The 26,317-nt window shown below is 47.7% G+C and overlaps 1 protein-coding gene across 2 annotated transcripts in view; it reads left to right on the top strand.

Moving 5' to 3' along the window:
* Window positions 1-26,317, top strand: part of LOC146042106 (uncharacterized) — a 99,355-nt gene that overhangs the window by 56,008 nt on the left and 17,030 nt on the right. Inside the window, exons 1-2 of one of the 2 annotated variants that reach the window (XM_083162025.1) lie at window positions 19,336-19,468; window positions 22,095-22,143. The exons of the other annotated variant lie outside the window; for it this stretch is intronic. Of the exons in view, the coding sequence (XP_083018151.1) occupies window positions 19,436-19,468; window positions 22,095-22,143 (82 nt within the window). The 5' untranslated portion in view covers window positions 19,336-19,435. Of the gene's footprint in view, window positions 1-19,335; window positions 19,469-22,094; window positions 22,144-26,317 lie in introns of those variants that run through there. 2 annotated transcript variants of the gene reach the window in all.

Genomic DNA, 26,317 nt, shown 5'->3' with positions numbered 1-26,317 from the left:
TCTGAGAGTGTCAGGGAATACGCAGGTGTGGCCAGGTGTGTGAGGGGAAGTCATGTGACATCAGCTCCGCCCCCGATCAGCCTGATTCTATCGCAGCTGCTGAGTAAGTCCTGGGCTACACACAGACTGCACACACTGGGGAATCATTACATGGTGAGCGGCTGTTATCTGGGAGTGTCAGGTAATACGCAGGCATGGCCAGGTGTGTGAGGGGAAGTCATGTGACATCAGCTCCGCCCCCGATCAGCCTGATTCTATCACAGCCGCTGAGTAAGTCCTGGGCTACGCACAGACTGCACACACTGGGGAATCATTACATGGTGAGCGGCTGTTATCTGGGAGTGTCAGGTAATACGCAGGCGTGGCCAGGTGTGTGAGGGGAAGTCATCTGATGTCAGCTCCGCCCCCGATCAGCCTGATTCTATCGCAGCCGCTGAGTAAGTCCTGGGCTACGCACAGACTGCACACTCTGGGGAATCATTACATGGTGAGCGTCTGTTATCTGGGAGTGTCAGGTAATACACAGGCGTGGCCAGGTGTATGAGGGGAAGCCATGTGATGTCAGCTCCGCCCCCAATCAGCCTGATTCTGTCGCAGCCGCTGAGTAAGTCCTGGGCTACGCACACGCTGATCACACTGGGGAATCATTACATGGCAAGCGGCTGTTATCTGGGAGTGTCAAGTAATATGCAGGTGTGGTCAGGTGTGTGAGGGGAAGTCATGTGACATCAGCTCCACCCCTGACCAACCTGATTCTATCACAGCCGCTGGGTAAGTCCTGGGCTATGCACACACTGGGGAATTATTACATGGTGACCGGCTGTTATCAGGGAGTGTAAGGTAATACGCAGGTGTGCCCAGGTGTATGAGGGGAAGTCATGTGATGTCAGCTCCACCCCCGATCAGCCTGATCCTAACACAGCTGCTGAGTAAATCCTGGGCTGCACACAAACTGCACACACTAAGTAATCATTACATGGTAAGTGGCTGTTATCTGGGAGTGTCAGGGAATACACAGGCATGGCCAGGTGTGCTTGGGGAAGTCATGTGATGTCAGCTCCACCCCCGATCAGCCTGATTCTATCCCAGCCGCTGAGTAAGTCCTGGGCTATGCACACACTGCACACACTGGGGAATCATTACATGGTGAGCGGCTGTTATTTGGAAGTGTCAGGTAATACGCAGGCGTGGCCAGGTGTGTGAGGGGAAGTCATGTGACATCAGCTCCGCCCCCGATCAGCCTGATTCTATCACAGCCGCTGAGTAAGTCCTGGGCTATGCACACACTGCACACACTGGGGAATCATTACATGGTGAGCGGCTGTTATCTAGGAGTGTCAGGTAATACGCAGGTGTGGCCAGGTGTGTGAGATACTGGCCGGATGCTGATTGGCCAGACGCTCAGCCAATCAATGTTTCAAAAACTGAAGTGCTTGACCGGCGGTAAATAGCAGTACATCAAGGTCTGAGTCGCTGCAGCATGGACTGACCCCGCCACTGCCCGGATCCCTGCACCCTGATTCGCTACCCCATACCTCCCAACTTCTTTGTTGACGAAATAGGGACACTCGCGCGCCCGAAAAGGGGGCAGGGTGTATGCAAATGAGGGCGCGGCTTATGCTAATTAGCCACAACCTCATTTTCATATGAGAATAGACGCTGTGTGCATGCGCACAGCGTCTATTCTATTAGATTGGGGGGTCTCCCAACTGCCACCCCCCGCAGCGGGACAATGCCTGCCGCGGGTGGGACAGCGGGACATTGTGACAGTTGGGAGGTATGCTACCCCCAGCTTCTGCGCACATAGGTGGGTGGAGGCAGGGGGGTGGATTGTGAGGAGGGTGGAGGCGGGGTTGTGCGGAGGGGGGCAGAGTTGTGAGGGGGGCTCCTCAAATTATTTTGCCTAGGGGCCCACTCTATTCCAACGATGGCCCTGTTCACAAGGGGGCTGCAACGCTGCCGCCTTACTCTCAGGGATCCAAACGGATTCCTCCCAACATCCCTGGCAGTGTGTATGTCCTAAACTCAGATGTTTCTTACAGGTAGAGTCGCCCTTTGCCAAAAATCTTCATCATGCCGGGGTTCATATCTGAGGTGCAGGGCACCCCCAAACCCGCCCAACCACAAGGTGAAAAGATACATAGATAAAAAAACATACAATGAAAAGATTGACACACTGTAACGGAATCTGTTGCGCTATATAAGACGCTGTAAAGGAATCTGCTGCGCTATATAAGACACTGTAAAGGAATCTGCTGCGCTATATAAGACGTTGTAACGGAATCTGCTGCGCTATATAAGACACTGTAACGGAATCTGCTGCGCTATATAAGACACTGTAACGGAATCTGCTGCGCTATATAAGAGACTGTAACGGAATCTGCTGCGCTATATAAGACGCTGTAACGGAATCTGCTGCGCTTTATAAGTCGCTGTAACGGAATCTGCTGCGCTATATAAGACACTGTAACGGAATCTGCTGCGCTATATAACACACTGTAACGGAATCTGCTGCGCTATATAAGACACTGTAATGGAATCTTCTGCGATATATAAGACGCTTTAATGGAATATCCTGCGATATATAAGACGCTGTAACGGAATCTGCTGCGCTATATAAGACACTGTAACGGAATCTGCTGCGCTATATAAGACACTGTAACGGAATCTGTTGCGCTATATAAGACACTGTAACGGATTCTGCTGCGCTATATAAGACGCTGTAACGGAATCTGCTGCGCTATATAAGATGCTGTAACGGAATAAATAAAAGGTGGAATGAAATGTGAACTTACGTGTGTTACAGTGATGCCCTGAAGTGGCCCAATAGCATACTTCCTCCTACCCAAGAGGGACACAATGCTCTGCTCCTGGACTTCCCTCTTAATGTATGATTACTATCACCTGTTAATCGTTAAGAAAGGTATTTCCACACAGGTGATGGAAATCATAAATTAGGAGGGAAGTCCAGAAACCGAACATTGTGTCACTCCTGGAGAGGGTCATTTTGGGAGTTATGCAATAGTCATGGCTACCTCCCCTCCCGGAATGGACGGGAGTCCACCTCCTGGCCCCTGGAAAGGTGGGCAATCCTCCCGGATACCGGCACCCCAACAAACCCCCCCTCCCCCCCCCAAGTGCATCTCCCTGGCAGCAGCGTTAATTTTCTAACGATTAGTGGAGACCCTGTAACAGAATCTGCTGCGCTATATAAGATGTTGTAACGGAATCTGCCGCGCTATAAAAGACACTGTAACTGAATCTGCTGCGCTATATAGGACGCTGTAACAGAATCTGCTGCGCTATATAAGACACTGTAACGGAATCGGCTGCGCCATATAAGACACTGTAACGGAATCTGCTGCGCTATATAAGACGCTGTAACGGAATCTGCTGCGCTATATAAGACGCTATAACGGAATCTGCTGCGCTACATAAGACGCTGTAACGGAATCTGCTGCGTTATATAAGACACTGTAACTGAATCTGCTGCGCTATATAAGACACTGTAACGGAATCTGCTGCACTATATAAGACGCTGTAACGGAATCTGCTGCGCTATATAAGACGCTGTAACGGAATCTGCTGCGCTATATAAGACACTGTAACTGAATCTACTGCGCTATATAAGACACTGTAACGGAATCTGCTGCGCTATATAAGACACTGTAACGGAATCTGCTGCGCTATATAAGACTGTAACGGAATCTGATGCGCTATATAAGACGCTGTAACGGAATCTGCTGCGCTATATAAGACGCTGTAACGGAATCTGCTACGCTATATAAGACGCTGTAACGGAATCTGCTGCGCTATATAATAAGCTGTAACGGAATCTGCTGAGCTATATAAGACGCTGTAACGGAATCTGCTGAGCTATATAAGACGCTGTGATGGAATCTGCTGAGCTATATAAGACGCTGTAACGGAATCTGCTGCGCTATATAAGACGCTGTAACGGAATCGGCTGCGCTATATAAGACGCTGTAACGGAATCTGCTGCGCTATATAAGACGCTGTAACGGAATCTTCTGCGCTATATAAGACGCTGTAACGGAATCTGCTGAGCTATATAAGACGCTGTAACGGAATCTGCTGCGCTATATAAGACGCTGTAACGGAATCGGCTGCGCTATATAAGACGCTGTAACGGAATCTGCTGAGCTATATAAGACGCTGTAACGGAATCTGCTGCGCTATATAAGACGCTGTAACGGAATCGGCTGCGCTATATAAGACGCTGTAACGGAATCTGCTGCGCTATATAAGACGCTGTAACGGAATCTGCTGCGCTATATAAGACGCTGTAACGGAATCTGCTGCGCTATATAAGACGCTGTAACGGAATCTGCTGCGCTATATAAGACGCTGTAACGGAATCTGCTGCGCTATATAAGACGCTGTAACGGAATCTGCTGCGCTATATAAGACACTGTAACGGAATCTGCTGTGCTATATAAGACCCTGTAACGGAATCTGCTGCGCTAAATAAGACCCTGTAACGGAATCTGCTGCGCTATATAAGACACTGTAACGGAATCTGCTGCGCTATATAAGACACTGTAACGGAATCTGCTGCGCTATATAAGACACTGTAACGGAATCTGCTGCGCTATATAAGACACTGTAACGGAATCTGCTGCACTATATAAGACCCTGTAATGGAATCTGCTGCGCTATATAAGACACTGTAACGGAATCTGCTGCGCTATATAACACACTGTAACGGAATCTGCTGCGCTATATAAGACACTGTAACGGAATCTTCTGCGATATATAAGACGCTGTAATGGAATATCCTGCGATATATAAGACGCTGTAACGGAATCTGCTGCGCTATATAAGACACTGTAACGGAATCTGCTGCGCTATATAAGACACTGTAACGGAATCTGTTGCGCTATATAAGACACTGTAACGGAATCTGCTGTGCTATATAAGACGCTGTAACGGAATAAATAAAAGGTGGAATGAAATGTGAACTTACGTGTGTTACAGTGATGCCCTGAAGTGGCCCAATAGCATACTTCCTCCTACCCAAGAGGGACACAATGCTCTGCTCCTGGACTTCCCTCTTAATGTATGATTACTATCACCTGTTAATGGTTAAGAAAGGTATTTCCACACAGGTGATGGAAATCATAAATTAGGAGGGAAGTCCAGAAACAGAACATTGTGTCACTCCTGGAGAGGGTCATTTTGGGAGTTATGCAATAGTCATGGCTACCTCCCCTCCCGGAATGGACTGGAGACCACCTCCTGGCCCCTGGAAAGGTGGGCAATCCTCCCGGATACCGGCACCCCAACTCCCCCCCCTCCCCCCCCCAAGTGCATCTCCCTAGCAGCAGCGTTAATTTTCTAACGATTAGTGGAGACCCTGTAACAGAATCTGCTGTGCTATATAAGATGTTGTAACGGAATCGGCTGCGCCATATAAGACACTGTAACTGAATCTGCTGCGCTATATAGGACGCTGTAACAGAATCTGCTGCACCATATAAGACACTGTAACGGAATCTGCTGCGCTATATAAGACGCTGTAACGGAATCTGCTGCGCTATATAAGACGCTATAACGGAATCTGCTGCGCTATATAAGACGCTGTAACGGAATCTGCTGCGTTATATAAGACACTGTAACTGAATCTGCTGCGCTATATAAGACACTGTAACGGAATCTGCTGCACAATATAAGACACTGTAACGGAATCTGCTGCGCTATATAATACGCTGTAACGGAATCTGCTGCGCTATATAAGACACTGTAACTGAATCTGCTGCGCTATATAAGACACTGTTACGGAATCTGATGCGCTATATAAGACGCTGTAACGGAATCTGCTGCGCTATATAAGACGCTGTAACGGAATCTGCTGCGTTATATAAGACACTGTAACTGAATCTGCTGCGCTATATAAGACACTGTAACGGAATCTGCTGCACAATATAAGACACTGTAACGGAATCTGCTGCGCTATATAAGACGCTGTAACGGAATCTGCTGCGCTATATAAGACACTGTAACTGAATCTGCTGCGCTATATAAGACACTGTTACGGAATCTGATGCGCTATATAAGACGCTGTAACGGAATCTGCTGCGCTATATAAGACGCTGTAACGGAATCTGCTGCGCTATATAATAAGCTGTAACGGAATCTGCTGAGCTATATAAGACGCTGTAACGGAATCTGCTGAGCTATATAAGACGCTGTAATGGAATCTGCTGAGCTATATAAGACGCTGTAACGGAATCTGCTGCGCTATATAAGACGCTGTAACGGAATCGGCTGCGCTATATAAGACGCTGTAACGGAATCTGCTGCGCTATATAAGACGCTGTAACGGAATCTGCTGCGCTATATAAGACGCTGTAACGGAATCGGCTGCGCTATATAAGACGCTGTAACGGAATCGGCTGCGCTATATAAGACGCTGTAACGGAATCTGCTGCGCTATATAAGACGCTGTAACGGAATCTGCTGCGCTATATAAGACGCTGTAACGGAATCTGCTGCGCTATATAAGACGCTGTAACGGAATCTGCTGCGCTATATAAGACGCTGTAACGGAATCTGCTGCGCTATATAAGACGCTGTAACGGAATCTGCTGCGCTATATAAGACGCTGTAACGGAATCTGCTGCGCTATATAAGACGCTGTAACGGAATCTGCTGCGCTATATAAGACGCTGTAACGGAATCTGCTGCGCTATATAAGACGCTGTAACTGAATCTGCTGCGCTATATAAGACGCTGTAACGGAATCTGCTGCGCTATATAAGACGCTGTAACGGAATCTGCTGCGCTATATAAGACGCTGTAACGGAATCTGCTGCGCTATATAAGACGCTGTAACGGAATCTGCTGCGCTATATAAGACGCTGTAACGGAATCTGCTGCGCTATATAAGACGCTGTAACGGAATCTGCTGCGCTATATAAGACGCTGTAACGGAATCTGCTGCGCTATATAAGACGCTGTAACGGAATCTGCTGCGCTATATAAGACGCTGTAACGGAATCTGCTGCGCTATATAAGACGCTGTAACTGAATCTGCTGCGCTATATAAGACACTGTAACGGAATCTGCTGCGCTATTTAAGACGCTGTAACGGAATAAATAAAAGGTGGAATGAAATGTGAACTTGCGTGTGTTACAGTGATGCCCTGAAGTGGCCCAATAGCATACTTCCTCCTACCCAAGAGGGACACAATGCTCTGCTCCTGGACTTCCCTCTTAATGTATGATTACTATCACCTGTTAATGGTTAAGAAAGGTATTTCCACACAGGTGATGGAAATCATAAATTAGGAGGGAAGTCCAGAAACAGAACATTGTGTCACTCCTGGAGAGGGTCATTTTGGGAGTTATGCAATAGTCATGGCTACCTCCCCTCCCGGAATGGACGGGAGTCCACCTCCTGGCCCCTGGAAAGGTGGGCAATCCTCCCGGATACCGGCACCCCAACTCCCCCCCCCTCCCCCCCCAAGTGCATCTCCCTAGCAGCAGCGTTAATTTTCTAACGATTAGTGGAGACCCTGTAACAGAATCTGCTGTGCTATATAAGATGTTGTAACGGAATCTGCCGCGCTATAAAAGACACTGTAACTGAATCTGCTGCGCTATATAGGACGCTGTAACAGAATCTGCTGCGCTATATAAGACACTGTAACGGAATCGGCTGCGCCATATAAGACACTGTAACGGAATCTGCTGCGCTATATAAGACGCTGTAACGGAATCTGCTGCGCTATATAAGACGCTATAACGGAATCTGCTGCGCTATATAAGACGCTGTAACGGAATCTGCTGCGTTATATAAGACACTGTAACTGAATCTGCTGCGCTATATAAGACACTGTAACGGAATCTGCTGCACTATATAAGACGCTGTAACGGAATCTGCTGCGCTATATAAGATGCTGTAACGGAATCTGCTGCGCTATATAAGACACTGTAACTGAATCTGCTGCGCTATATAAGACACTGTAACGGAATCTGCTGCGCTATATAAGACACTGTAACGGAATCTGCTGCGCTATATAAGACTGTAACGGAATCTGATGCGCTATATAAGACGCTGTAACGGAATCTGCTGCGCTATAAAAGACGCTGTAACGGAATCTGCTGAGCTATATAAGACGCTGTAACGGAATCTGCTGCGCTATATAATAAGCTGTAACGGAATCTGCTGAGCTATATAAGACGCTGTAACGGAATCTGCTGAGCTATATAAGACGCTGTAACGGAATCTGCTGAGCTATATAAGACGCTGTAACGGAATCTGCTGCGCTATATAAGACGCTGTAACGGAATCGGCTGCGCTATATAAGACGCTGTAACGGAATCTGCTGCGCTATATAAGACGCTGTAACGGAATCTGCTGCGCTATATAAGACGCTGTAACGGAATCTGCTGCGCTATATGAGACGCTGTAACGGAATCTGCTGCGCTATATAAGACGCTGTAACGGAATCTGCTGCGCTATATAAGACGCTGTAACGGAATCTGCTGCGCTATATAAGACGCTGTAACGGAATCTGCTGCGCTATATAAGACGCTGTAACGGAATCTGCTGCGCTATATAAGACGCTGTAACGGAATCTGCTGCGCTATATAAGACGCTGTAACGGAATCTGCTGCGCTATATAAGACGCTGTAACGGAATCTGCTGCGCTATATAAGACGCTGTAACGGAATCTGCTGCGCTATATAAGACGCTGTAACGGAATCTGCTGCGCTATATAAGACGCTGTAACGGAATCTGCTGCGCTATATAAGACGCTGTAACGGAATCTGCTGCGCTATATAAGACGCTGTAACGGAATCTGCTGCGCTATATAAGACGCTGTAACGGAATCTGCTGCGCTATATAAGACGCTGTAACGGAATCTGCTGCGCTATATAAGACACTGTAACGGAATCTGCTGCGCTATATAAGACACTGTAACGGAATCTGCTGCGCTATATAAGACACTGTAACGGAATCTGTTGCGCTATATAAGACACTGTAACGGAATCTGCTGCGCTATATAAGACACTGTAACGGAATCTGCTGCGTTATATAAGACACTGTAACGGATTCTGCTGCGCTATATAAGACGCTGTAACGGAATCTGCTGCGCTATATAAGACACTGTAACGGAATCTGCTGCGCTATATAAGACACTGTAACGGAATCTGCTGCACCGTATAAGACACTGTAACGGAATCTGCTGCGCTATATAAGACGCTGTAACGGAATCTGCTGCGCTATATAAGACACTGTAACGGAATCTGCTGCGCTATATAAGACGCTGTAACGGAATCTGCTGCGCTATATAAGACACTGTAACGGAATCTGCTGCACCGTATAAGACACTGTAACAGAATCTGCTGTGCTATATAAGACACTGTAATGGAATCTGCAGTGCTATATAAGACTCTGTAACGGAATCTGCTGCGCTATATAAGACACTGTAACGGAATCTGCTGCTCTATATAAGACGCTGTAACGGAATCTGCTGCGCTATATATAAGACACTGTAACGGAATCTGCTGCGCTATATAAGACACTGTAACGGAATCTGCTGCGCTATATAAGACGCTGTAACGGAATCTGCTGCGCTATATAAGACACTGTAACGGAATCTGCTGCGCTATATAAGACCCTGTAACGGAATCTGTTGCGCTATATAAGACGCTGTAACGGAATCTGCTGCGCTATATAAGACACTGTAACGGAATCTGCTGCGCTATATAAGACACTGTAACGGAATCTTCTGCGCTATATAAGACACTGTAACGGAATCTGCTGCGCTATATAAGACGCTGTAACGGAATAAATAAAAGGTGGAATGAAATGTGAACCTACGTGTGTCACAGTGATGCCCTGAAGTGGCCCAATAGCATACTTCCTCCTACCCAAGAGGGACACAATGCTCTGCTCCTGGACTTCCCTCTTAATGTATGATTACTATCACCTGTTAATGGTTAAGAAAGGTATTTCCACACAGGTGATGGAAATCATAAATTAGGAGGGAAGTCCAGAAACAGAACATTGTGTCACTCCTGGAGAGGGTCATTTTGGGAGTTATGCAATAGTCATGGCTACCTCCCCTCCCGGAATGGACGGGAGTCCACCTCCTGGCCCCTGGAAAGGTAGGCAATCCTCCTGGATTCCTTTTTCATATCGATCTAATGCATGACAACCTTTTTCATGTGTCAACCTTTTGACTGTCGACTTGACCATCAAATTACACTGCACTAAAAGCGTTGCAGTTACTACGCCAATGCTAAACTAGCCGCATTCTCACTGACCACGCCCCATTGTGCTTCTGATAATAAGGACTCTACAGGTTCTACAGATGGAACACTGGTGCATACTGTATAAGCCTGAGAAAAGCACATATATATGGGCAGATGAGTGCCGGTGCAGATAGGGGATGAGGAGGAGGATACTGTAGCAGTAGCCGGAAGAGATCTGCTGCCTGTGAATGCATCACATGTGCGGGCAGTTTACTATTATATTATAATGAAGAAACATCACAATTCTCATTCTACACACTTTCTATCACACTGGGGCTTCTTCACTACAGTAGATGCATCATTTATTCCTCCTCATCTTTGATTAAAGTTCATTAATTCCATGGTCAATGTCACTTAAACCTTCTCCACTCTATTGTATGATCGGATCAACAACTGAACCTCTTGGCCATATGATTGACTGATTAGATACTTGCGTTGTAGGAATACACATGTATGTACTTAGTATTTTATGCAGTTACTGTAGATCCTACCTGTATAGAAATAGATATAGAGCGCGATCAGTAGTATTGGAAAAAAAGATCCAACGCGTTTCGTCGTGTACAACTTCATCAGGGTTATTAGTCGTCGTTGGACATCTATTCCACTGCATTGTCCTCCACTAACAGGGGGGTCTTATAGAGTGCAGCAGCTACATACAGCGCAAACAAAAAGTCTATACCACCGCATATATATATATATATATATATATATATATATATATATATATATATATAGCGCAATGCAATATGTTACGCACTATAAGAAACTGTTATGAAATGTATAACTGTTAACCCTGTATGTGCCAAGCACCAGCTCCCCGCACTCTACAGACAGCCAAACAATAGCCAGAGTAGCACTGCATTATTAACCCTGCATGTGCCAAGCACCAGCTCCCTGCACTGGACAGACAGCCACACAATAGCCAAAATGGGACTGCAATATTAACCCTGCATGTGCCAAGCACCAGCTCCCCGCACTGTACAGACAGCCACACAATAGCCTGCGTTGCACTGCAATATTAACCCTGCATGTGCCAAGCACCAGCTCCCTGCGCTGTACAGACAGCCACACAATAGCCTGCGTTGCACTGCAATATTAACCCTGTATGTGCCAAGCACCAGCTCCCCGCGCTGTACAGACAGCCACACAATAGCCTGCGTTGCACTACAATATTAACCCTGTATGTGCCAAGCACCAGCTCCCCGCACTGTACAGACAGCCACACAATAGCCAGAGTAGCACTGCAATATTAACCCTGTATGTGCCAAGCACCAGCTCCCCGCACTGTACAGACAGCCACACAATAGCCAGCATTGCACTGCAATATTAACCCTGCATGTACCAAACACCAGCTCCCCGCGCTGTACAGACAGCCACACAATAGCCTGCGTTGCACTACAATATTAACCCTGCATGTGCCAAGCACCAGCTCCCTGCATTGTACAGACAGCCACACAATAGCCTGCGTTGCACTGCAATATTAACCCTGCATGTGCCAAGCACCAGCTCCCCGCGCTGTACAGTCAGCCACACAATAGCCTGCGTTGCACTGCAATATTAACCCTGCATGTGCCAAGCACCAACTCCCCGTACTGGACAGACAGCCACACAATAGCCTCCGTTGCACTGCAATATTAACCCTGTATTTGCCAAACACCAGCTCCCCGCACTGTACAGACAGCCACACAATAGCCTGCGTTGCACTACAATATTAACCCTGTATGTGCCAAGCACCAGCTCCCCGCACTGTACAGACAGCCACACAATAGCCTGCGTTGCACTACAATATTAACCCTGTATGTGCCAAGCACCAGCTCCCCGCGCTGTACAGACAGCCACACAATAGCCTGCGTTGCACTACAATATTAACCCTGTATGTGCCAAGCACCAGCTCCCCGCACTGTACAGACAGCCACACAATAGCCAGAGTAGCACTGCAATATTAACCCTGTATGTGCCAAGCACCAGCTCCCTGCACTGTACAGTCAGCCACACAATAGCCTGCGTTGCACTGCAATATTAACCCTGCATGTGCCAAGCACCAACTCCCCGTACTGGACAGACAGCCACACAATAGCCTGCGTTGCACTGCAATATTAACCCTGTATGTGCCAAACTCCAGCTCCCCGCGCTGTACAGACAGCCACACAATAGCCTGCGTTGCACTGCAATATTAACCCTGTATGTGCCAAGCACCAGCTCCCCTCACTGTACAGACAGCCACACAATAGCCAGAGTAGCACTGCAATATTAACCCTGTATGTGCCAAGCACCAGCTCCCTGCACTGTACAGTCAGCCACACAATAGCCTGCGTTGCACTGCAATATTAACCCTGCATGTGCCAAGCACCAACTCCCCGTACTGGACAGACAGCCACACAATAGCCTGCGTTGCACTGCAATATTAACCCTGTATGTGCCAAACTCCAGCTCCCCGCGCTGTACAGACAGCCACACAATAGCCTGCGTTGCACTACAATATTAACCCTGTATGTGCCAAGCACCAGCTCCCGGCACTGTACAGACAGCCACACAATAGCCTGCGTTGCACTACAATATTAACCCTGTATGTGCCAAGCACCAGCTCCCCGCACTGTACAGACAGCCACACAATAGCCAGAGTAGCACTGCAATATTAACCCTGTATGTGCCAAGCACCAGCTCCCTGCACTGTACAGTCAGCCACACAATAGCCTGCGTTGCACTGCAATATTAACCCTGCATGTGCCAAGCACCAACTCCCCGTACTGGACAGACAGCCACACAATAGCCTGCGTTGCACTGCAATATTAACCCTGTATGTGCCAAACACCAGCTCCCCGCGCTGTACAGACAGCCACACAATAGCCTGCGTTGCAATACAATATTAAACCTGTATGTGCCAAGCACCAGCTCCCCGCACTGTACAGACAGCCACACAATAGCCAGAGTAGCACTGCAATATTAACCCTGTATGTGCCAAGCACCAGCTCCCCGCACTGTACAGACAGCCACACAATAGCCAGAGTAGCACTGCAATATTAACCCTGCATGTGCCAAGCACCAGCTCCCCGCACTGTACAGACAGCCACACAATAGCCAGCGTTGCACTGCAATATTAACCCTGTATGTGCCAAGCACCAGCTCCCCGAACTGTACAGACAGCTACACAATAGCAAGCGTTACACTGCAATATTAACCCTGCATGTGCCAAACACCAGCTCCCCGTACTGGACAGACAGCCACACAATAGCCTGCGTTGCACTACAATATTAACCCTGTATGTGCCAAGCACCAGCTCCCCGCATTGTACAGACAGCCACACAATAGCCTGTGTTGCACTGCAATATTAACCCTGTATGTGCCAAGCACGAACTCCCCACACTGTACAGACAGCCACACAATAGCCTGCGTTGCACTGCAATATTAACCCTGCATGTGCCAAGCACCAGCTCCCCGCACTGGACAGACAGCCACACAATAGCCTGCGTTGCACTGCAATATTAACCCTGTATGTGCCAAGCACCAGCTCCCCACACTGGACAGACAGCCACACAATAGCCTGCGTTGCACTGCAATATTAACCCTGTATGTGCCAAGCACCAGCTCCCTGCACTGTACAGACAGCCACACAATAGCCTGCGTTGCACTGCAATATTAACCCTGCATGTGCCAAGCACCAGCTCCCCGCACTGGACAGACAGCCACACAATAGCCTGCGTTGCACTGCAATATTAACCCTGTATGTGCCAAGCACCAGCTCCCTGCACTGTACAGACAGCCACACAATAGCCTGCGTTGCACTGCAATATTAACCCTGTATGTGCCAAGCACCAGCTCCCCGCGCTGTACAGACAGCCACACAATAGCCAGCGTTGCACTGCAATATTAACCCTGCATGTGCCAAGCACCAGCTCCCTGCACTGTACAGACAGCCACACAATAGCCTGCGTTGCACTGCAATATTAACCCTGCATGTGCCAAGCACAAGGATCCTGCCCTTCACAGACAGCCAATCCTAAGCCATTCAATTAATTGCAGTTGCGTCCCTCAGTGAGACAGGCAGTAGGAACCTACACTTTAGAGACAGCCAATCATAAAGCAACAATACGCTGCAGTATTAACCCTGCATGGGACAAACGAGGATTTCCTTCAATTTAGAGAAAACCAAACAGAAATCCTCCTCACACACATCAGTATTAACCCTAAATAAGCCAAACCCAAGGATTCTACACTTCTCAGATAACCAGTTTAAAAGCCATCCAATGACCTGCGATATTAACTGTTATCCCATTAGCCGACATTTTACAGACAGCCAATGGAAAAACTACAGTGTGAAGTGTACAGGAATATTGTAGCCCAGATTGACCTGTGTATATAATGTTCTGCAATGTAATGCAAGCACTAAGCCCAATCTACACTGTACTAAGGGGGTCATTCTGGTTCTGCAATGTAATGCAAGCACTGAGCCCAGTCTACACTGTACTGAGGGGGTCATTCTGGTTCTGCAATGTAATGCAAGCACTGAGCCCAATCTTCACTGTACTGAGGGGGTCATTCTGGTTCTGCAATGTAATGCAAGCACTGAGCCCAATCTACACTGTACTAAGGGGGTCATTCTGGTTCTGCAATGTAATGCAAGCCCTGAGCCCAATCTACACTGTACTGAGGGGGTCATTCTGGTTCTGCAATGTAATGCAAGCACTGAGCCCAATCTACACTGTACTGAGGGGGTCATTCTGGTTCTGCAATGTAATGCAAGCACTGAGCCCAATCTACACTGTACTGAGGGGGTCATTCTGGTTCTGCAATGTAATGCAAGCACTGAGCCCAATCTACACTGTACTGAGGGGGTCATTCTGGTTCTGCAATGTAATGCAAGCACTGAGCCCAATCTACACTGTACTGAGGGGGTCATTCTGGTTCTGCAATGTAATGCAAGCACTGAGCCCAATCTACACTGTACTGAGGGGGTCATTCTGGTTCTGCAATGTAATGCAAGCACTGAGCCCAATCTACACTGTACTGAGGGGGTCATTCTGGTTCTGCAATGTAATGCAAGCACTGAGCCCAATCTACACTGTACTGAGGGGGTCATTCTGGTTCTGCAATGTAATGCAAGCACTGAGCCCAATCTACACTGTACTGAGGGGGTCATTCTGGTTCTGCAATGTAATGCAAGCACTGAGCCCAATCTACACTGTACTGAGGGGGTCATTCTGGTTCTGCAATGTAATGCAAGCACTGAGCCCAATCTACACTGTACTGAGGGGGTCATTCTGGTTCTGCAATGTAATGCAAGCACTGAGCCCAATCTACACTGTACTGAGGGGGTCATTCTGGTTCTGCAATGTAATGCAAGCACTGAGCCCAATCTACACTGTACTGAGGGGGTCATTCTGGTTCTGCAATGTAATGCAAGCACTGAGCCCAATCTACACTGTTCTGAGGGGGTCATTCTGGTTCTGCAATGTAATGCAAGCACTGAGCCCAATCTACACTGTACTGAGGGGGTCATTCTGGTTCTGCAATGTAATGCAAGCACTGAGCCCAATCTACACTGTACTGAGGGGGTCATTCTGGTTCTGCAATGTAATGCAAGCACTGAGCCCAATCTACACTGTACTGAGGGGGTCATTCTGGTTCTGCAATGTAATGCAAGCACTGAGCCCAATCTACACTGTACTGAGGGGGTCATTCTGGTTCTGCAATGTAATGCAAGCACTGAGCCCAATCTACACTGTACTGAGGGGGTCATTCTGGTTCTGCAATGTAATGCAAGCACTGAGCCCAATCTACACTGTACTGAGGGGGTCATTCTGGTTCTGCAATGTAATGCGCTACTGATGCTACACCGTCCAAGCACTGACCCCAATCTACACTGTACTGAGGGGGTCATTCTGGTTCTGCAATGTAATGCGCTACTGATGCTGCACCGTCCAAGCACTGAGCCCAATCTACACTGTACTGAGGGGGTCATTCTGGTTGACTCAACTAAATGCCGCCGGTCACCCACACAAACGTCCGCTGCACGCACACAGATTTTCCCCTTAAAACATCCTTTTGCAGGCTAGCGTGCAGGGCATCGTGACCATCGACCATCATCGTGACCATCAAATGATTTCTACAGCGCTCGCTAATCTAAGTCACTCTCTGGTGACCCAGATTTTGCGGTTTGGTATGGGAAGAGGGCGGGATCATCCGTACCAAGCCAATCCGGTGTTGTCAGCTTCCTGCCCCCGGCACCCGGGTCACGGCCAAATTGCCATGGGAACGCACAGCATTGCCATGGGGACGCCCATGAAACGCTGGTTGGTCACATGGGAGTGACCCTAAAGATATATTAGTGCGTTGTGCCGCAGGTACGGGACATCCACCCAGGGCTGGCTCCACCATCAGACAGCTTTGGTCAGCTGCCTAGGGGCTGCGGAATCTGGGGGGAATCTGACCTCTAATCTATTACCGGAGGTGTCAGTATTGGTGCACGGATGGTGGCGGGGGAACACCCTGCCCGGAGAAGTGGGGGGCGATAGGACTAGATGGCACGATTCATGCCACAATGACGTGAATGCGAATGCCATGCACCGTGTATGCCTCCTAAGGTGACGACAAAAGGTCGACACAAGCGAGAGGTTGACGTGACACGGAAAATTTAGTTTTTAATGATTTATAAAAAAATATATGTGTCCAAAGCATGTCAAGCGCAGCGAGTGTCCATGTCAACATACAGTATGTCGACACATAAACCAACAAAATTGAAATCCTCGTGTCAACCTTTTCCTGTCTTGACATATATATATGGAAACTTTAATCATATCAGCCTTTTGCATATGTCGGCATAGACCATGTCAACCTTTTTTTCCTGTGTCAAGCTATTGCCTGCCAACCAATATCAACTGTTGACCTAATTACCTCTGACCAAGGGATCCACACACCTTACTTTGTTGCCGTAGTAACACAGCTTGTAAACAGGGCCTGCGGATAGGTCCTTGCAGATACAGTAGGTGCCTCTTCCACTGATTAAATGCATTTATTAAACTTGCTACTGAGATTAAGGGCTACATTTACTAAAGCTTCTAAAAATGAAAATAGAGGATGTTGCCCATAGCAACCATTCAGATTCTGTCTTTCATTTTCTAGGATGCAATAGAGAAATGAGAGACAGAATTTGATTGGTTACTTTGGGCAACATTAGAACTTTTCATTTTTAAAAGCTTTAGTAAATTTGTCTGCCAAGTGGCGGCCAGTGGCGGGGGCACCCACAGGTCGGCCAATAAAATGGAGGTGGCCGTGGCCACCAGGCATGGGTGGGGCTTCCGGGAGGGGGCAATGCCATGCCCCAGTGAAAGAAATAAACACAAGCTGCAGCTGTCTCTCTCCCAGCACTGAGCAGCCTGTGCTGAGCTGGGGAGATAGGCTGTGCTGCGGTGGCAGCCTATCATCTATCTCCCACTGCCTGGCTCCCTACAACAGGGTAGGTGGGGAGCGGGACCTAGTCACTTCCAGCAGACCCAGGCCCAGGTAAAAAGTACCCGCTCCCCCCCCTCCCCCCTCTCCCTCAACGCCACTGGTCAGTGGGGCCCATGTACTGTATGTATCTCGGTTGCCTATCACCTAGCAAAGCTGTTACACGTCGGATATTCCTACAAGACTTCACAACAGGGTGCGGTATAACTAGCTGATGTCCGGGATCCCGACCGTCAGTATACTAACATCGGAATCCCAGCCGCCGGTACTCTGGCCTGTGGGCAAACGCAAAAAAGACCATTGTGGGCTTGATGGCTCGCTGCTCTTGCCACAGGTTCTATTCTCTCTCTATGGGGGGTGAGGACCCCACAAGGGAGAATAGCCCCTGTTGGCCGGGATCCCGACTGTCCGGCAGTAGTCACACAGTTATGATTTCGATGTCGGCCTGCTGACCAATGGGATCCTGACTGGGCCGGTCATCCGTCAGCCTAACAGACGCACAGATCTAACATCCTACAGCAGTCACTGGTTGTGCGCTACCTCTGCTCCCCATTCCGTCATTGTGCAACAGAACACGTGTGACTCACGTGTGCAGCCAGAGAGCCGGCCCATGTCTGCTGCAATAATAACTGTAACAGGTCTCCAACGTCAGAATCCCCTCTTATTAGCTTCTGATTCATGTATAGCTTCTTTCTGTGCATTTCAGTCCTGTGTGCCTATCATCAGGCACAGGTGTCTGCTCTGATTACCCAAGATGCAATGCAGCTCGGATGCACCCTATACAGTTGTATCCAGACTGTCCTATCCAAGGTCAGCAAAAGTAACATATCGGCCATATGATATAATCGGATGGCTGAGAAGCACGGGATCGCCAGCTGAAAGATGGAAGGAGGTCGCGCTCAAGAACTGACAGTGTAAAACTCCGTTATAAGTCATTATGTTTCTATGTTTCTATGTTTATTACAGTATACCAGATGTGTTGTTTTGCCTCATTCTGATTAAGGAGCTATAGGACCATGGGATAGTTAGAGTGTGCTGCCAAGGTGGGTGGGGGGGGGGTACAAGTCGCAGCCCGGGCACTGTACCCGGCAGCGGCATCTGTGTCTGAACCAGAGCCGAATTTCCCATTAGGCACGTGAGGCACGTGCCTAGGGGCGGCACATGTTTGGGGGCGGCACTTGGATGCCTGTGATAGTACTGTCAGCCAAAATGTACCAATAACTGCAAAATATCCACTGTACTGTACTATATTCCATCTTAAATAGAGTGTCAATAATAGGACATGCAGATACTGCCCCTGTAACTGTCCTACTTAGTAAATATGTATTCATAATAAATATGTCACAGTTAGTGGCTTTTTTTTAAATAAATCCATTATATTGGCTATTATCAAATGAGAGCTTATAAGTAATCAATAAAAATAATATAATTAGACAGGGGGTGAGGGGCGGGGTTATTGTTGTGCCTAGGGGCGCCGTCATCCTTAAATCCGCCCATGGTCTGAACACCTCCCTCATTGTTAGTCAATAGAAGGATGTACAGTTCTAGCTGGAGATAATTACACAATTGTGGTTACTTCCTCTCTACACACACAATATAAATGTGCAGGGATTCCCATCCACCCATCACAGTCCGTCCGACACCTTTCACCCCACTACAACAGCAGCTCTCCAGGTACAAGGCCCATCTGACCCAAGGCACCATGATTTCCTGCAAGCAGTCTCCCATCAGTAAGGTAAGCGGCGATGGATGCGTGCTGCTGTCTGTCTGTGCCCAGGATGCAGTTTGGGAAGGGTATACAGCGTGAGGGCCAATGTCGCTGTGAGGGATCCTCAAAATATCCGTTAAAAATGCCCGCGCCGCTCACGGGGACTGTTCTTTTTTTGGGTGCAATATTTAACTAAACTTCAATTAATTGACTTGGCTGCATTTGTATTTATTTATACTGAAAGAACAGTCGCTGTGGGCGGCGCTGGCAATTTTAGTTTTTAAGGATGACTCACAGCAATGTTGGCACTCAAAGGGTAAAAATGTCATTTCAATGAGAAACACATTATATGTAAAAGAAGCAAATATTACTCATTAATTTGTCTATATATGTAGAGAACGGACCCTTGTGTCGCACCACAGAAATTAGGATAACTGTGTGGGGGGCCGCCTAGCTTGCAAGATCCCCTGTTGCATAAGGGATGGGGGGAGATATGGAGTACAATAGTAAGTTGGCGCCACTTGTGTTGATCTTCACAATTAGATTGATCATGCCTTAAGTTAATTTACTCTAGCAAACAGAAGAAAGTCCCTATCATTTTAAATGTTTATTGGGTACTTGTTTCCTAGCACGGTGCCAGCAATAAATATTGTATCCATCGGGTCCTAAAAAATCGCGTTGATCGCATTGCATGCAACCAAATCGCATGCGATGCGATCAGCGCGATTTTTACATTGGAACCAATGTAAAATGTTCCCTGAGACCCGATTTTACATTGGCCCCAATGTTAAATGCCCTCCAGACCCCAATTTTCATTGTATCCCCACCCTGATGGGTCAAATGCCCCCCCCCCCCCCCCCATTGCTAACGCCACCCCACGATGAACCCCAACCCGAAGCGTCCTCCGACCTTTTTTTTTTATACCCCCACTATGAACGTCGGCGTGGAGTTGATTTTATATAGTGTGGCGAGTGCAGCGAGCCACCAAGCCCGAAGCGTGGCGACCGCAGCTAGACCCACGAGGGGACGCGCATTACTTCACAGGTATTACGCGTCTCCTCGCGGGGCTCGTTGCGCTCACCACTCTTCGGGCTCGGTGGCTCGCTGCGCTCGCCACACTATATAAGGTCAACTCCACGCCGATGTGGATAGTGTGGGTATGAAAAGGTCGGAGGAGCGTACCGCCGCCCCTCGCGGGCTCACTGTGCTTGTCACCCTTCGGGTTGGCGTTCATCGTGGGGTGGCGTTAACAATGGGGGGGGGGCATTTGACATACAAATTACCCATCAGGGTAGGTGTGCAATCAAAAATCTGGTCCATTGGGCCATTTAACATTGTTCCCTATGTAAAATTGGGTCCATCGAATCGGTCGCATTGTATGCCATTATAATGGCATACAATGGACCCGATTTTACATAGGAATTTAACATTGAACATTAAGTTAAGGTATGCGATAGACGCGGTTTTTTAATTGTCAGGAAAAAGGCTAAAAATAGCCCAAAAATCGCATCGGTCGCGTCCATCGTATACCTTAACTTAAGGTATGCGATGACCCACGATGGGCGCCGTGCTAGGAAACAAGTACCGTTTATTGTCTATATATGTGTTTACAAGAGTGATAGCTGCCACACAGCTTAGTCTGTCTAGACAAACTTCCGGACTTATAATGAAACAGAGCCCCTAGTGGATAAAGGATGTACTGCACCATGGAACCCATCTCTATATAATGATTCTGAGCCTGATTCTATCATAGCCACTGAGTCCTGGGCTACGCACACACTGCACACACTGGGGAATCATTACATGGTGAGCGGCTGTTATCTGGAGTGTCAGGTAATACGCAGGCGTGGCCAGGTGTGTGAGGGGAAGTCATGTGACGTCAGCTCCACCCCCGATCAGCCTGAATCTATCACAGCCGCTGAGTAAGTCCTGGGCTACACACACACTGCACACACTGGGGAATCATTCTATGGTGAGCGGCTGTTATCTGGGAGTGTCAGGGATAATGCAGGTGTGGCCAGGTGTGTGAGGGAAGTCATGTGACATCAGCTCCGCCCCCGATCAGCCTGATTCTATCACAGCCGCTGAGTAAGTCCTGGGCTACGCACACACACTGCACACACTGGGGAATCATTACATGGTGAGCGGCTGTTATCTGGGAGTGTCAGGGATAATGCAGGCGTGGCCAGGTGTGTGAGGGGAAGTCATGTGACATCAGCTCCGCCCCCGATCAGCCTGATTCTATTGCACCCACTAGACTGCGCACACTGGGGAATCATTACATGGGGAGCAGCTTGTGAATGGATTTGCAGTGAATCCTAATCTAGGTAATTTTCGCAAGCCTTGCTAGGCAATTTGCAGGCTTGCCCGGGGTGGGAATTTCACTCTGGTGGGCGGTATATACCTGATTGCAGGGCTCCGAAAATCAGCAACTGTGCGATCAGGTCTGACATGTAAGGCTCTGTCTCCCCTTGGGGGGGGGGTGATGGGAAGAGAACGAGAGAGAGAATATTAAAAGAGTTTGTGGGCACAATGTCTGTCTGTCTGATTTTCAAAATAAGTAATCAAATGTCACTTTGTGATTTACAAGCAATGACTATGTTAAGGTTGAATCCTTATTTATCACTGTGTAACATTTGTCATCACTTCCCAGTGTGTGGTCACTTTGCTGATTCTGGCTCTCTCCCTGACGGTATCACCAGGTACGTTCACATCATCTTATATACATCAATTACCGGGACGGTGAGAGATATACTGCAGGAAGGGAGAGGTGGGGAGGGGGTGTCGTCGCTGAATTGCGGGAGGTTGGGGGGGGGGGGGGGGGCACGGGGCGCGATTAATTCTTTCTACTGCTGATACCTCTCCCTATGCCTGTGCTTTTGCAGATCTGATTACCTTCTTAGCCTCCTTCTGTCTAACACAAGGCCAACTTTTTTTGCTTTCACAATACTTGCTACTTCTTTTGTAAACCACAATGGCTTCCTTTTCCTTGTGTTTTTCCTAACTCTTTTGACACAAAGGGGGTTATTTTGGTTCACTCTTTCTGACAAATTCCTTCTTAGAAGGACAAAACCATGTGCACTGCAGGGGGGCAGATGTAACATGTGCAGAGAGAATTAGATTTGGGTGAGTTATTTTGTTTCTGTGCAGGGTAAATACTGACTGTTTTATTTTAAAACTGCAAATTAGATTTCAGTTTCAACACACCCCACCCAAATTTAACTCTCTCTGCACATGTTACATCTGCCCCCACCTGCAGTGCACATGGGTTTTGCTCATTTTGAGAACACATTTGTGTAAGTTCTGTTGCTTTTAGAATTGCACTTTTTAATTTTTCCCACTTCTCCTGCACTCCTTCCAAGTTCTTCCACTCTGCGAAAGAATCCCTTATAGAGTTTCCCATTTCTACAAAATCAGCCTTCCTAAAATGTATTGTGCTGTCATAGGCAGGCGCACGGGGGTGCCGGGGGTGCACAGGCACCCCTAATGACCGGCTCTCCCTAATGACCCCCCCCCCCATACACAGACTGTGGCAGTGGCAGCAGCAGGGAGATAGCGCCGCAGTCTCTGTCCACGGCGGCCACTCTAAAGATGGCTGCCATTTTGGAGGAGGACAGACACTATACAGTAGGTTGGCTTGACCTCTAGTGTCTGTCAGATAAGCGCAGTGATACCGTGCTGGAGTTAGCATGGACCTGCCCTGTCTCCTCTCCCATCAGTAGCACCATGGGGTAAGCAACCCCTTCCCCCCCCCCCCCCCCCCCCCCCCCACAGCTGCCCCGTGCAGGATCTGGAAACAAATCTGTTCCTCCAAATCCTCCTTCGCAGGGCTCACATGTACGTTCCTCAAGCCAGAGTCTCTCTGGGTGCTGCAGGCCTCCCTTTGCCCTGGATCCATGGTAGTTGCTAAATTGTAGTGGGCTAAAGGACCTTTCATACACAGGGGGAGGAGCAAGGCCGGGGGGCTCGCTCCTTCACTATCCACGCCACCACTGGTGGCCTATAATAACCCGCGCCTGAAGCACAGCGAGCGAAGAGAACCCGCGAGTGTCCGTTGGGTCCCTTGTTCCGAACCTTGCTCCTTCTCTCTTCGCCCCCTCTCCTCCCCTATCACGTGACAAAGTCCCTTAGCCCACTTGAATTAAGACCTCACCCTGGATAAATGGGCCACCCTGACACCTTGCAGCTCCCCCCACATATTGGTGAGTGCCCAGGGATCGCTGTACCCATCAACTCTTCTGTATGTGTGCCCCACTTCTTTTGTGTATATGTGACCTTCTTTACATTGCTATCCTGTATGTGTGACCCCCTCTACCCCCTCATCCATAGTGTTTGACCCTCCTGTACCCCCTTGACCTGTGTGTGACACTTTGTCCCCTGCTACCTCCTTCCTCTGTGCATGTGACCCCGTCTACCCCAATTTCCCTGGTGTCTGAACCCCTGTTACCCTTATATGTGTGTATGTGACACATTGTACCCAAATAATAATTTATAATGGGCCTTACGGTGAGTGGCATAATATGTAATGGGCATTACAATGTATGGCCATTATGTATAATGGGCATTATGGTGTGTGGCATAATGTGTTATGGGCATTACGGTGTGTGGCATAATGTGTAGGCATACATTTTATGGGCATTACGGCGTGTTGCATAATATCTCATAAGCATTATGGTATGTTTGTGTCATTATGTATAATGGACATTAGTGTTTGGTATAATGTGTAATGGGCATTACGGTGTGTGGTATAACTTGTAATGGGTGTGTGGCATTAATTGTAATGGGCATTACGGCATGTGGCATAATATCTAATGAGCATTATGGTGTGTGTGCATAATGTGTAATGGACATTACAGTGTGTGGCATAAATTGTAATGAGCATTACGGCATGTGGCATAATATCAAATGAGCATTATGATGTGTGTCATTATGTGTAATGGGCATTGCAGTGTTTGGTATAATGTGTAATAGGCAATACAGTGTGTGGCATTATGTGTAATGGGCATTATGGTGTGGCATTATGTGTAATGGGCATTACGGTATGTGGTATAATTACGGTGTGTGGCATTAATTGTAAAGGGCATTACGGCATGTGGCATAATATCTAATGAGCATTATGGTGTGTGGCATTTTGTGTAATGGGCATTACGGTATGTGGTATAACTTGTAATGGGCATTACAGTGTGTGGCATAAATCGTAATGGTCATTACGGCATGTGGCATAATATCTAATGAGCATTATGGTGTGTGGCATTATGCGTAATGGACATTACAGTGTTTGGTATAATATGTAATAGGCATTAAGGTGTGTGGTACTTTGTGTAATGGGCATCACGGTTTAAATATTTGCTGCGCGCCTACAGAGGTCCCTGCCCCCTTTCTAGTATGTGTGTGTGTGGGGGGGGGAAATGATTATTTCTGAAGTCCCTATATATAATTAAGTCCCCAACTATTTAGTTAGCATGATACCCAGGAGGAAGTGATAGACACGCCCAGTAGGTGGTGATTGACATGCCCAGTAGGCAGTGATAGATACACCCAGTAGGCGATGATAGACATGCCCTTCCTATGGTCCCCCCCTAGTAAAATGGGCTGTGCACGCCTATGTGTGTGTGTTGTATTGTGCTGCGTTGATTTGTATTGTGCTGTGTTGTGTTCTTTGATTTTGCAGACGTCACGGTCTCGACAGTCACGGAAACCTGATTTTTCCCAGAACTTTCCCTAAATGTGTTCACGTTGGGATGTAGATGAAGATATTTCTTGTTTTAGTTTTGTTGTTTAGATAAAGCGAGGGCTGCCTAAGCCAGAGCGTACTTAAGAGGATTACATTTTTTGGGTTGGCAGGAAAGAGTTTGTGGCATGTAATTCAATGCTTTTTGCGAGTCAGGCTCACTGTTCGCTCGTGCATGTCACCGTGACCTCGCTGAAGCACTCACCACTTTTAATCATCTCCTCCTTTCTGTCTGTCGCCTTATTCAACGCTTCTGCAGCTCACCATCCCTTTTTGCGAACTCTGCATAATTATGCGAGGGGAAAAGGGTGAGCTGTAGCAGGAGAGATCAGGTTTCTCCTGCTCTCCATGGCCCTTATTCTGATCTGTGCGGAAATTCCCGCATTCTTACGGAGCGGTCCGCACGCCACGGTGTTTTGCCGCATGCGGCCATCGTCCGTAGAACGCCCACGTGTCCTCCGCATTCGGACGGACTCACTCTTTAAGAACAGGGCGTGTTTACGGACGACATACAAATCATGCGTGTGCGGGAGAAACACTCCGATTCGGCACGGTATTACAGAGTATTACAGAGTATGCTCGGGAATACCGCATCCGAACGGGAGCCAAGCGGTGCTACCGCACGTAAGCGGAGGATTTACGCCAAACAACCCACTATGAAGTATCTTCTGCAATACATCACATGACCCACTTATTCAATTACCTATCCTCATAAAAAACTGCTTATTTGGAATTGGAATCAATTAGATTCCAATATATCCTTACAAGCATGCCTAACACATGCATTGCACACATTAACCCTTACAGCAATGTAAGTGCAATGCTTTGTATTACACCCTGTGTAAAAGATTATAAACAATCTACACATATACTATTAAAGTGCAAATAAAACCAACAACTGTGAACTTGCATAAAGAATTTATTAACGACACAATAAACATAAATAAAAAAATATAAAAATTAGAAATTAAAGAAGAAGACTTTCAGGTCTTAAGTGTGGGACAAGTACAGCATATGTGGGGGATTACTAAGGTTTCCTTTGAAGCAGCAATGGTTTCAATTAAAGCACTGACAAGCGGCCTATTAGTGAGTAATGAGTAAAGGAGTAGATTCTATTGGTTCAGGTGTTAATGGTTGTAGTCATT

The sequence above is a fragment of the Crinia signifera genome, chromosome 19 (genome assembly GCF_055691185.1).
Source record: "Crinia signifera chromosome 19, ASM5569118v1, whole genome shotgun sequence".
In the NCBI taxonomy this organism is placed as follows: Eukaryota; Metazoa; Chordata; class Amphibia; order Anura; family Myobatrachidae; genus Crinia; species Crinia signifera.
Note: the sequence above shows the minus strand (reverse complement) of the source record. Positions and strands in the feature narration are given on the sequence as shown.